The 12,835-nt window shown below is 44.1% G+C and overlaps 1 protein-coding gene across 2 annotated transcripts in view; it reads right to left on the reverse strand.

The window, feature by feature from the left end:
- Positions 1–5,613: 5,613 nt before the first annotated feature.
- The window catches only part of TFDP1 (transcription factor Dp-1), a 62,741-nt gene continuing 55,519 nt past the window's right edge, over positions 5,614–12,835 (reverse strand). The window contains exons 7-12 of one of the 2 annotated variants that reach the window (XM_017861826.1): positions 12,553–12,696; positions 11,999–12,067; positions 10,355–10,506; positions 9,842–10,008; positions 8,606–8,672; positions 5,614–6,330 (exon numbers count right to left, since the gene is read on the reverse strand). In XM_017861826.1, coding sequence (XP_017717315.1) covers positions 6,183–6,330; positions 8,606–8,672; positions 9,842–10,008; positions 10,355–10,506; positions 11,999–12,067; positions 12,553–12,696 — 747 coding nt within the window. In that variant the 3' untranslated portion in view covers positions 5,614–6,182. Of the gene's footprint in view, positions 6,331–8,593; positions 8,673–9,841; positions 10,009–10,354; positions 10,507–11,998; positions 12,068–12,552; positions 12,697–12,835 lie in introns of both variants that reach the window. The other variant, XM_017861825.1, reaches the window with a different exon arrangement.

A 12,835-nucleotide genomic window follows, 5' to 3' on the forward strand; every position in this document is an offset into this window, starting at 1 on the left:
TCTGTATGAATTTTAGGATGAGATCTTATTTCTGAAAAACAAATCATTGGGACTTTGACAGGGATTGCATATAATCTACAGATTAAGTTGGGTAGTGTTGACATCTTAACAATACTGTGTTCCAACACACAGCCATGGGGTACATTTCCATTTGTTAATTCTTCTTAGCAATGTCTTGTCATTTTCATTCTGTAAGTCTTTCACCTCCTCCAAGTTAATTCCTAGGTATTTCATTATTTTGATGCTATTGTAAATGGGATTATTTTCTTAATTCCCTTTTCAGATTTTCATTGTTAGTGTACAGAAACACAAATGACTTTCATATTTACTTTACAACCTATAGCCTTGCTTATTAGTTGTTTTTTAGTGGATTATTTCAGATTTCCTGCATATAAGATCACATCAACAAATGGAGATAGTTTTACTTCTTCCTTTCAAATACGAATGCCTTGTATTTATTTTTCTCACATAACTGCTTCACTAGAACTTCCAGTACTATGTCAAATAGAAAAGGCCAGGGTGGGTATCTCTGCCTTGTCCTTATCTCACAGGAAAAGCTTTTAGTCTTTCACCTTGATGTCTGTTCTCTTTGAGTTTTTCATAAATGGCATGAAGTATATTGAAGTAGTTTCCTTCTATTCCTAGTTTGTTCTTTTTGCCATAACAGGATGTTGAATTTTATAAAATACTTTTTGTACATCACTTGTGATGATTACAGCTGAACGCAGTGGCTCACACCTGTAATCCAAGCACCTTGGGGGGCCAAGGTGGGACGATCACTTGAGCCAGGAGTTCAAAACCAGCCTGGGTAACACAGAGACCCTATCTATGCAAAAAGATAACAAATCAAAAAATTAGCCTGGCATGGTGACACACACCTGTGGTTCCAGCTACTTGGGAACATAAGGTAGGAGTTTGAGCCCAGGAGTTTCAGGCTGCAATGAACTATGATCAGGCCACTGCACTCCACCCTGGATGACAGAGCAAGACTCCATCCCTAATTTAAAAAAAAAAAAAAAAAAAAGCTTTTAAAACAACATTGAGATGATCACGATTTTTGCTTTCATTCTGTTTATGTGTGTATTACAATGATCAATTTTCTTATGTCAACATATCTTTGCATTCTAAAAATAAATCCCACTAGGTCATGCTGTGTAATCTTCTAAAGACGCTGCTAGTATTTACGTTGTATAATCTTTTAAATACATTGCCAGTATTTTGTTGAGGATTTCTGCATCACTGCTCCTCAGGCATGTTGGTATTTTGTGCTTGTGGTGTCTTTGGCTTTGATATCGGGGTAGTAATGGTGGCTTCATAGAATGAATGAGAATGTGTTCCCACCTCGTCAATTTTTTGGAAAAGCTTGAGGACTGGTAGTTATTCTTCAAATATTTGGCAGAATTCACCAGAGAAGACACTAGGTCCAGAATGAGATTTTAAAGTACTGATTCAATCTCCTTACTAGTCAAAGGTCTATTCAGATTTTTGCTTATTTTTATTAAATCTGGGTAGGTTTTGTTTCTAGGAATTTGTCCATTTCATCTAGGTTTTTTATTATGTTGACATACAATTGTTCCTATTATTCTCTCATAATCCTTTTTCTTTCTGTAGAGCCAGTAGAAATGTTCCCATTTTCATTTCTGATTTTCGTAATGTCAATCTTTCTTAGTATACCTAACTAAAGATTTGTTGGTTTTATTGATGTAAACACACTTTTCGGTTTCTTGATTTTCTCCATTGTTTTTCTGTTCTCTAATTTTAGCTTTGCTCTAATTTTTGTTAAATTGTCTTCCCTCTACTTGCTATTGGTTTAGATTTTTTTCTAGTGCCTGAACTTATAAAGTTAGGCCATTGATTTTGAGATCTTTCTTGTTTTTTAATGTAAGCGTTTATAGCTATAAATCTCCGTTATCACTGCTTTTGCCACATTTAAGTTTTGGCATTTTCATTGTCCTCTAAGTATTTTGTAAAATCTCCCCTGTGAGTTCTTCTTTCATTGTTTAGGAGTGCGTTGGTTAATTTACATAATTTTGTTAATTTTCCAGTATTACTTGTTATTGATTTCTGACTTCATCTCCTGTGGTCTGAAAAGATGCTTGGCATGTTATCTATCTTATTAAATCTACCGAGACTGAATTTGTACCTAGAAAAATGTCCCATGGAAACCTGGGAGGAGTGTGCATGCTGTAGTTGGGTGGGTGTTCTGTATATTCATGTCTGAGATCTAGCTGGCTTACTGTATACTCTATTTCCTGGTTTTTCTGTCTGATTGAGAGTGCTGTATTGAAATCTCCAACTATAATTAAAGAGCTATTTCTCACTTCAATTCTGTTAGTTTCTGCTTCATGAATCTTGATGGTCTGTCATTAGGTGTGTAAATGTTTTTAATTGTTTTATGTTCTCACTGTATTGAAGCTTTTATTAATATATAATGTCCTTTGTCTTTTGTAACTTTTAAAATTTAGTCTACTTTGTCTGGTATTACTGCTCTCTTCTGGAGACTATTTACACAGAATATCTTTTTCCATGCTTTCACTTTCACCTATTCATTTCTGGATCTAAAGTGAATACTTTGAAGACAACATGTAGGTTGATCATGTTTTTATCCACTCTATCAGTCTTTTGATAGGAGAATTTAATCCATTTACATTTAAAGTACTTACTGATAAGGACTTGTTATTTTGCTATATGGCATATATTTTCCATATGCCCTATATTTTTCCATATGCCCTATAGCTTTTTAGCTCTTCTTGCCTCTCATTTCTTGTATCACTGTCTTCTTTTATGTTAAGTTGGATTCTTGTAGGTAAAGTTTACATTCATTTCTCATTTCCTTTTCTGTAAATTCTATAGTGATTTTCTTTGTGGTGGTTACATTTAACATCCTAAAGTTGTAACACTTTAATATGAATTTGTACCAGCTTACCTTCAATGGTATAAACAGTTCTCCTTTAAAGCTCTGTTCCCACCCCTTTAGGTTGCTCATACCACAAAATTACCTCTTAGTACATTGTGTGTTCAAAAACAAATACTTCTTTTAAATACATTAGTTTCTTAAATCCTGTAAAAAACAAAAAATGGAGTTACAACCTATTCTTACAATACTAGTTTTTACAATGGCCCACATATTTACCTTTATTGAGATCTTGGATTTTTCGTTTGACTTCAAGCTGTTGTCTACCGTTCTTTCATTCCACCCTGCAGGACTCCCTCAAGCATTTCTTGCAGGGCAGGTCTAGCGGCAGCACACTTCCTCAGCTTTTGTTTATCTGGGAATGTCTTAATTTTGCCCTCGCCTTAATTGAAGGACAGTTTTGTCAGCTGTAGGATTCTTGGTACCCAGTTTGTTTTTCTTTTAGCAGTTTGAATATACTGGCCCACTGCTTTGTGGCCTCCAGTTTCTGATGAAAACTCTGTGGATAATTTTAATGGGGGCCCCTTGTATGTGATGAGTTGCTCCTACTCTGCTGCTTTAAAGATCTTCTCTGTCTTCTGAAAGCTTAATTATAATGTGTCTTGGTGTGGATCTCTGAGTTCATCTTACTTGGAGTTCACGGTGCATCTTGGATGTTTATATTCATATCTTTTATTAAACTTGTTGCATTTTCAGTCATTATTATCTTCAAATATTCTCTCTGCCCCTTTCTTTCTCTTCTCCTTCACAGACCTCCCAACATGTGCACTGGTCAGCCTCATGGTGTCCCGTGGGCCCCATAGGCTCTGTTCACTTCATTCTTTTCTCTTTTTGCTCCTCAGACTTAGTTATTTCCATTGTTCTGTCTTCAAATTTGCTACTTCTGCCTTTGAATCACTCTGATGAATTTTTCATTTCAGTTACTGTACTTTTCAGCTACAGAATTTCTTTTTGGTTTTTCAGGTTGTCTGTCTCATTATGATCCTTGCATTTGGTTCTATTATCATTCTCTTGACTTTCTGCACATATTCTTTGGCTTCCGTGAGCATCTTTAACACAGTTGTTTAAAAGTATTTGTCTAGTTTACCTGGCAGCAGATCCTTTCCAAGGACAGTTTTTTTTTCCCTTTAAATGGGCCATACTTTGCTATTTGTTGGTATGCCTTGTCACTGTTTGTTGAAAACTGGACATGTGAATCTATTACTGTGGTAAAACTCTGAAAAGAGGTCTCCTGTTCCCCAGGATTTGCCATTTTTGTTATTGCTGTGTTTATTGTTTCTTTGACAGCTCTAGGCTATACCTGTGCCAAGGTTCAGCCTGAGGTGTAAACGTAAGGTCTTCTCGGGTCTTTTCTGAGCCTCTCCCTGGGCAGCCCCATATATACAGTTGATTTTGTACATCCTAGTCTTCAATGTCTGGCTTCCAAAAGGGGTAAGAGAAAAATGAAGGAACAGGGGTTGCGGTAGAAAGCTGAAATGGACCAAAATTAACTGCAATGTGCTGACCAAGTCTCCCTTGAAAGTCAGCCTTCAGTAGATTCCGTAGTTACAGAACCGCTGCATCAGGCAGATCCTGCCCGCAAGGTAGACGTCTACCTGGGGAGCCAGATTCCTGGTGCTTCCTATTCCACCATCTTCCCAGAATCCTCTCAATTTTATTCTTGTTCTCAAAGTCAAACTTTTAAATTTTGTCTCAATTTTCATTGTGGAAAAAAGGCCAAGGAACTTGGCTTATCTTTCTCTGCACCACAGGCACCAAAAAGGAAGGTGCCTCTTTGCCCTGTGTCCACCAAGACCTTCACCCTTGGCCACCTTCCACCTTCAAGGTAGGCTCCCAGAGGATGTGCCTCAGACAACATTTGGTGGGGGAGGGGTTCACGCCCACAGGGACCACCCGGGCCTACCGCGTCTGGGCCTAACAATCTACTTTCTCATTCAAGTATACAGTAAAACCAACAAGACAGACAAATTTCTAGATAATAATCCTGAATTAGAGAAACACAGCTTGTTTAAAATGCCCATGCGCGTTTTATTAATAAAAACTAACAGTGCCAAGTTAAACAAGTCAAACAATTAAAGTCTCTTTATATTCCATAAAATATTACAGAAAAGTTTATTTGTGTTTCAATAAAAAGACTATCGTTTTAGAACAGGCAGCTAATAGCAACTGTGCAGTTAGTGGGTTTTGTGAATAAATTTTAAAAGAGACTACTGCCTGTCCTTAAATTCCTTTTCTTTTATAAAAAAAGAACTATTAAAATGATTGACAAATTTTGAGTTAAAAATTGTTAAAACATTCTCTATATTTAATTTCAATTTTATAATAGATTACAGGAAGATGCTTATGAAACAAATACATTTGTTTCAGTAGATGTCTTTAAATGATAGACTTATAAGTATGTAAACAACTATATAATAAAAGGTTTCCAAACGCTGCCTGTAAGAAATCAGGCAAATTTTACCATAAGCAATAAACACATTCCAAGCTTCCAGACAGTCTTCCATAGCCCGAACCAGCGTGCAATAAGCTTTAACCAAACAAAAACAAACAAACAAAAGCCTTGCATTTGTTGCTGCAAATAGGAGAAAAGAGTGATAAACTATGATGGAATCACAACAGTCAATTATTTTAAGGGACATAAATTCAATAAGAGTTGATGGTGTTTATTGGTTTAAAAAGAGTCAATTCTGCTGTTGCTTAGGGCTGTTTACGAAAGTCGAATTCTGCTGTTTGCTTGGACACTGTACCACTGAAACAAACGCCACAGTCTCGCTATCCGCCAGCAGGCGCTGTCCAAACTCACCAAATAAGTGGCATCGGGGCGCCGTCCAAACTCACGGCAAATAAGTGGCATCGGGGGCGCCGTCCAAACTCACGGCAAATAAGCGGCATCAGGTGCTCACCGTCCACAACAGGAGGGTGTTTTATTTTCATGGATGTGGATGAAATACAATTTCTTCAGCAAACTCAGCAAAACTTTTCAGGGGCAAAATGAACTCTGCACTTAAAGAAAAATAGCAAATGAAAACACAAAATCCTAAAAAGTAAATAAACGCTCTGCATCAGCACACTGGTATCAAAACACACATCCACAGCACATCCTAATCCTACGGGAAACAATCCTTGCTTATCAGAGGTGCATATCTAAATTCAATAGCTTACCAATATCTTCTTGGGAGTAGGCCAAAAGGAACAGAAAACCCACATTAAAAAAAAAGTTTCTTTTCCTAAACGTTTTCCTGAAGCTGAATTTGAAGTGGGGAGGACATCAGTCGTCCTCGTCATTCTCATTGAAGTCATCATCCTCCTCATCGTCCTCCCCGACGTAGGACACCGGGGTCTCCACCCTGGAGCCGCTGTACTGAGACCCATTGGAGCTTGTGGCCAGCATTCCATCTGCACCGTTGGTCAGGTCACTGCAAGGCAGGAGGCGGATGAGGGGTGGTCAGTGCAGGGCAGCCCACTCAGCCTCCCCTCGCCTGAGGGCCTGTGGTCAAAGGACAGGCAGTGCCCCACAGGTGTGTGTTTTGTCAGTCACACAAACAGAACTGGGAGGTTGTGAGTGTCTGCAGTAGAGCATGCCAGCGCTCTGGCACTCACTCCATCCCTGTCTGGTTCTCTTCTAGCCCTGTCTCCTGGCATCCATAACAGAAACAGGAGGCCGAGCAGTCACACACTGCCTCTCCCTCACTCATCATTCCATCAGGAGTAGTACCCCAGAGGGAACAAACTGTAAAACCATTAGACCCCTTCCTCCAGGACTTTCACTCATAACCAGCAACAGGAAAAAAAGAGAGCCTGGGGCAGGACCGGATGAAGTCCAGAGCGTGGGTCGAATCTGGCAGCATGGACTGAGAACCCAGAGGGTTGGCAGCACCACAAAAACCTACCACCAACCAGAGCTCACAACATTCCTAACATTTTAAAAATGTTTTTCAATTAACATAAACCCATATGTACATATTTTAATACATTTTAATGGTATTAACACTACAATAAAAACGAGTCAATGTGCCTTTTGATGAAGTAATTCCGTATCTTGGAAACAAGTCAGAATGGTGAGAAATTCAGCCATAAAGCTGCTCACTGTAGTTTTTCTCATAACTGGGAACTACCTAGATGTCCTTTCATGAGGTACTTTTATAATATGTCCTATCATGCCACTATGAAAATTGGTATTTCATAAGAAATGGTAATAGCTTTGTTTCCATTGTTATGAAAAACTGACAAGTCTGAAGAATCACATCCATAAAAAGATTATATGATGATGAAAGTCCTAAAAATACCCACATCCCACCTCATGGAAGAACCAGCGTTAAACATGTTTACAGACGGACCCCTACACGTTCACACATAGCTACAAGAATCGGCCTGTCAAAAGCTTGTCACCAAAGTCCTTTCTTCCATCACCACCTCACTGATCCTTGCCACAGATCAGTAACTCATCAATCACCAGTCTCACCTTACAGGTGAGGAGGCTAAGGCTGGCAGGGGCTGGCTTTGCACCTCCAGAGCTGGCAGGAAAGCTACACGTGCCCAACACACCTGTTACATCTCATGGCTACAGCACATCCCAACGCAGGCTCAAGCGCACTGCAACTCACTATGTCGAGATCTGTTATCCGGACCCATAGGTTACTAAGTTCTTATATTTCTAATTAAAGATTTTATTAACACTTAAGATTATAATATAAAGTAATACTATATATTGTATCACAATGCAATATGAAAGTTAATAAAATCATTGTTTTGTTAATATTTACCATGAAAGTTATATTTATCTTTGAAGAACTAAGATCAATACCTAAGGACACCATTCTACTCTATGGGATTGCAGGTTAAAGATTAAATACAAATTTATTTAAATAAAGGCCCTTTAATAGCATAGAAACTATATATAAAAATAAAATAAAATGTAAGCTGAAAAATGCACCGAACAAAATATGCATGCTGTGACCACAGATGCGTTCTGAAAATACATGCACTGTGACCGTTCTGAAAAATACATGCGCTGTGACTGCAGACGCGTTCTGAAAAATACGTGCACCATGATCGCAGGCGCGTTCTGAAAAACATGTGCACTGTGACCGCAGACGTGTTCTGAAAAATACGTGCACCACGATTGCAGACGCATTCTGAAAAATATGTGTGCTGTGACCACAGACACGTTCTGAAAATACATGCACCTTGATCGCAGACACATTCTGAAAAATCGGTGCACCATGATCGCAGACGCGTTCTGAAAAATACATGCGCTGTGATCGACGTGTTCTGGAAAACATGTGCAGTGATTCCAGACAGGTTCTGAAAAATATGTGCACTGTGACTGCAGATGTGTTCTGAAAATGGGAGAAAAAAACCTAGAAACACTTGCTGTTACTTGGGCTGCCCGGGACAGGAGGAGTTTGGGTGGTTTTCGTTCCTACTTTACTTATTAGGTGATACTTTGAAAAAATCCACCACCATATATTACTTTTAGTTTTTAGTGAGCAAAAACCAACTGAGAAAAGCAGGGAAAGCCACACAGGGAAAGCCAGCAGGGCCCCACTGCCTGGATAGACAAGCCATCGGAGCAGCCTCGGACCTGATGGCCACACATGAGACGGCTGCCCTGCCTTGGCCCCTGGACCCTGGGGGAGGCCTAGACGATGCCTCTCCCACACCCTCAACCACTGTCACCTGGCAGAGAACCTTGTGCCGTTAGACGTGGAACCTGCCGTCGTGATGAACACGCCTCCAACAGTTCCCTGAGCCATTTCTGAAAAGGGAAAGAAAATAAGCGAATGGTCATGAAACAGAAACAACACAAGACGCACAGGCCACCAACAAAATGACACGCAGTGCCACAGGACAGACGGCTGGAGAAGCTTCCAGATATCCTTCACTTGTCCATTATTTTCTGCACTGTGCCACGGAGCAGGACATCCCGCTGTGCAGTCACATAAGCCTGTCTTCTCTAAAAAGGCACAGACAGCCTTGCAATAAATACCTGCACACACTGACTTATAAACAGCACGCGTGTGCTTCTGCATCAGTATCACACCCGTCGTGAAACAGAACAGAATGAAGTGTCAAGCTGAAACCCTCTTCCCACAGCCCATCCTGGCGGCTCCACGAAGCACAGGACAGAGGCTGGGGTCAGGGGTCAGGGCTCAGCCCACGTGGGCGGCCAGAGCCCACCGTCACCTGACAACATGGACCAGCCAGATTTTCACAAGATCTGGAGTGGTTTAGGAGCTCAGGGAGGAATCTCTGACCCTCTCAGGGAATAAATCCACACCCCAAGTTTAGGCTGACAAGAGAAGGATCAGCAGATATGGCACCTTCACAATTTCTCACCTTAAAGCCATTCTGCTGTCAGTGGTTGGGACCCTACAGCCCCACAGAAAGAATTCACCAGAACAGAAAAAAGTTCCTTCAACAAAAGCCCCTGTGCTCCCGGCCCTCCGGAGCAGGACGCCAATGACTGAAACGCTTTTTCTTGGTTACTTTGCCCCTAGTGACCAATCAGCTGCCACCAGTGGGTGAGATCAGCAATCCAACCGCACTTCTCAAAGAATGTCAACTCCTACTTCGGGGCCTACGTGGAGGGTAAAATCCTGACTTAGCATCTCCTCACACAAACCACACGGGAAATCCACACGAGCCACCTGCGGACTCAAGGCCCCCACATCCAGTGGGTGATGGCCGGACCCTGCCCCAGCCACCCCCCCGCCCCCACATCCAGTGGGTGATGGCACTAGCCGGACCCTGCCCCAGCCACCCCCCGCCCCCATGCCCCTCACAGCCCGTTTGTCTTTGCTCCTGGCCCTACACACGTGGGCCCAATCTCAGCAAGGCACATCCCAAGCTGGGAGGGGAGGAAGCCATCTGAGGCTGGGGGCCATTCCTCACACAGCCACGCCGGGTTGTCTGGGCATCGCTGACCTGTCACGTATGGCTCCAGAGCCTTGGGGACCAGACTTCTGGCCATTTTAAGGTCTTCGGCAGAGCAGCTCCCCGACTCCAGTCCACAAGCCATGCCCATCCGCTTCAGCACTTCTATGTCATCATGGATTTCAAATGTGTTGTCAAAATTAAACAGATACTCAAATCTGAAGGGGAAAGGCACAGTCAGAAACACAGGGTCTCCCAGTGGAGCCAGGACAGCTGACCCACTGACCGCCACACACAGCCTCCACATTCCCAGTTATCAGCATCTCCTCACAGAATTTATAAACTCCGCAGTAAATGAGGTGAGAGGCAAATCGAGGTCCATTCCCCCAGGACACGCCCTGAGGCACACGCTCCTGGGACACAGCCTCTCACCACCCCACAACGGACAGCAAACCCCGGCTATTTGTGCAACATTTAAAACTTGTCCTCGTGACAATCCCAACAGGGTCGGCTCCCTCAAAAAGAGATAAGCGACCAGGGAACGGCTCCCCGCCCACAACCTACTTGTCATTGGAGATGCTGCAGTCGATGACTGTCTTCTTGCTGGTGTTGACGATGATGAAGGGCAGGTGGATGACTGAGTTGGGTGGCGGCGGCCGACTGGCCTGCTGCTCCGCATGCCGGTTTCTCTGCACCAGGTTCTTGAAGGCAATTTGCTAAAAAAAAAAGAGGAGCCAGGTGGCCCGTGGCGGCACGAGAACACAGTCCCTGTGCTCAAGGGGTCCTCACAGCCCTCCCTGCGCCCAGGCGACAGTGAGAAGTTGGCCTGGACATCTGAAAAGGCCAGCACCAGCCGCTGGGTGCTGACCACTGCAGCCCAGGGACAAAAACACTCAGGAAACGAGATCCTGAGGGAAGAACTAAGGGAAAGTGGGCGCATAGCCATCCGGGCCCGAGATAAGTGTCCTCCATGGGAAGGGCGCTCACACCTCACAGCCATCTGTGCCCATGATGAAAACGTCCACCACGGCAAGGGTGCTCAACAAAACATCAATTTTGGAAGTCGATTTCTTGCTGTCCTTCACCCCTCTGAGGCCACCCACCCCCGTGGCACCTACAGGGTGACAGCCTTGGAGGGGGTGCCGTGCCGTGGACTTCGCCCACCCTGGAAAGTGGAACGCGGAAGGGCCCGTGTGCTGCAGGGGTGCTCCTCTGGGGGGATGGGCCCTGCAAGGCTGAACCCAGGGCCAGGGCCTCAGGGCCCCAAACCAAGTGTTCCACTTGGAGGGAACTTCTCTGCATTAATGTAGAGCCAGGAGACTCCCTTCCTCTCCCAGCCACCCTGGGTCTATCCCTGCTGGGCAGGTACTAAGGCACTGGCAACCAAGACTGTCCCTCCTGACAGACTCTGTGGCCCTGAGCAGCTCTCGCCCACGAGTCTCCATCACCACGGCTGCCACACCATCCCCTCTGGGAGGGCTCGAGCACACCTCGGTCAGAGCAGCAGTCAGCTCTGCAGTGAGCACCTTTGCACACGACCCCCTCCACACCAGACACGGGGCCCCCAGGGGTGCCACCCACCCTCAGCACTCAATGGGAGGTGGGGAAGGCCAGCTCCAGGGCCCTGATCAGCACTGTCAAGACCCAGGCGCATTGCGCCCACCAGTTTTACATGCCTCGCCTGGCACCTGGGCCCTGGGTTAAGCACCTCTGAGGGGATTTTTCAAATGTTGCTTTTGCATGAAGTCATCCCTCCATCTGTCTTTTGGCTGTTTAGACACTGTGACAAGGGATACACACATACACATGCACGCACACAGGCACATGCATGCAGACACACACACGCAGGCATGCACACACATCCACGCAGGCACACCCACGCACACACATGCGCGCACACACACAGGCACATGCACGCAGGTGCACACACACGCAGGCACACCCACGCACACACATGCGCGCACACACACAGGCACATGCACGCAGGTGCACACACATGCATGCATGCATGCATACGCACACGTACACAACCTCGCTCTGGGAACACGGCCCACATTCAACACCTATGAGATTAACTCACACTCAGAATCTTAAAGCAGTCATTTGATTTGCCACACAGGAGCGTAACCCAAGGCAGTATGTTGCTGTTATAAAACGAAATTAGTAAAATAAAAATTACCCTGCCTCCAAAGATACGTATTCTCTTACCTGTAGAATAAGTTCTTGAAGTTGAGACTGTTTCTGTTTTATTCTTTCAAGTCTCCTCTGTCTTTCCACCTTCAAAAACAAACCCCCCATGTGGAGAATCATCACAATTGTTCCATACAGTGCATTTTACAACCCGCATCCTCGCAGTGTCACCTATGTTTACCTTGAATGTAATCGAAGGGATATGGACAAATCTAGACATAGCAGGTGCTACAAGATACAGGTGAGTTTTTCTTCCATTTCTAAACTATACCTTCTCCCCTCTCCTCTCATTTCTTGGCTTTAACTATGGTATCTAAAAAGAAAACAAAAATCCCACAAACTAGGATTCAGAATTAACCTATGCTAGAGTTTAACATACTCTAGTGGGTCTGGGCCAACCATGCTCCCTCTCCTGACAGCCGAGACTGAGAAACGCAGGGAGACGTCTGCATGACCGTCTGCCAGCCGTCCGGACACAGAGAGCATACGGGCATGGAGCCCAGACCCTTCTGAGTGACGGACAACAAAAACATCCACACAGACTTGAAGGGAAATCAAGGCTGAAGGGCCACCTCTAAGTTCTGACATTCCTGAGCAGAGTTGGTGGGCAGACCAATCCACTTGATCTCCTTCTTCTCCTTGGAGATGATGTTCATGGCCATCAGCACGTTTAAGGCATCGTAGACGCGCCGTCTTATGTTCTTCTGGTCATAAGCCTGGGGATGACAGGGAGTGGATTTTCCAAATGATCCAAAAAAGCCTGTGGATCCCACCTTAAACTGTAGGCCACGTGTACCGGCTCGAAGGGGCACCCCGTTCACAGAGCTGTCACCCCAACATGGACTCAGGGAGCGC

Source organism: Rhinopithecus bieti, unplaced genomic scaffold (assembly GCF_001698545.2).
Source record: "Rhinopithecus bieti isolate Rb0 unplaced genomic scaffold, ASM169854v2 scaffold_62034, whole genome shotgun sequence".
NCBI classification, from domain to species: Eukaryota; Metazoa; Chordata; class Mammalia; order Primates; family Cercopithecidae; genus Rhinopithecus; species Rhinopithecus bieti.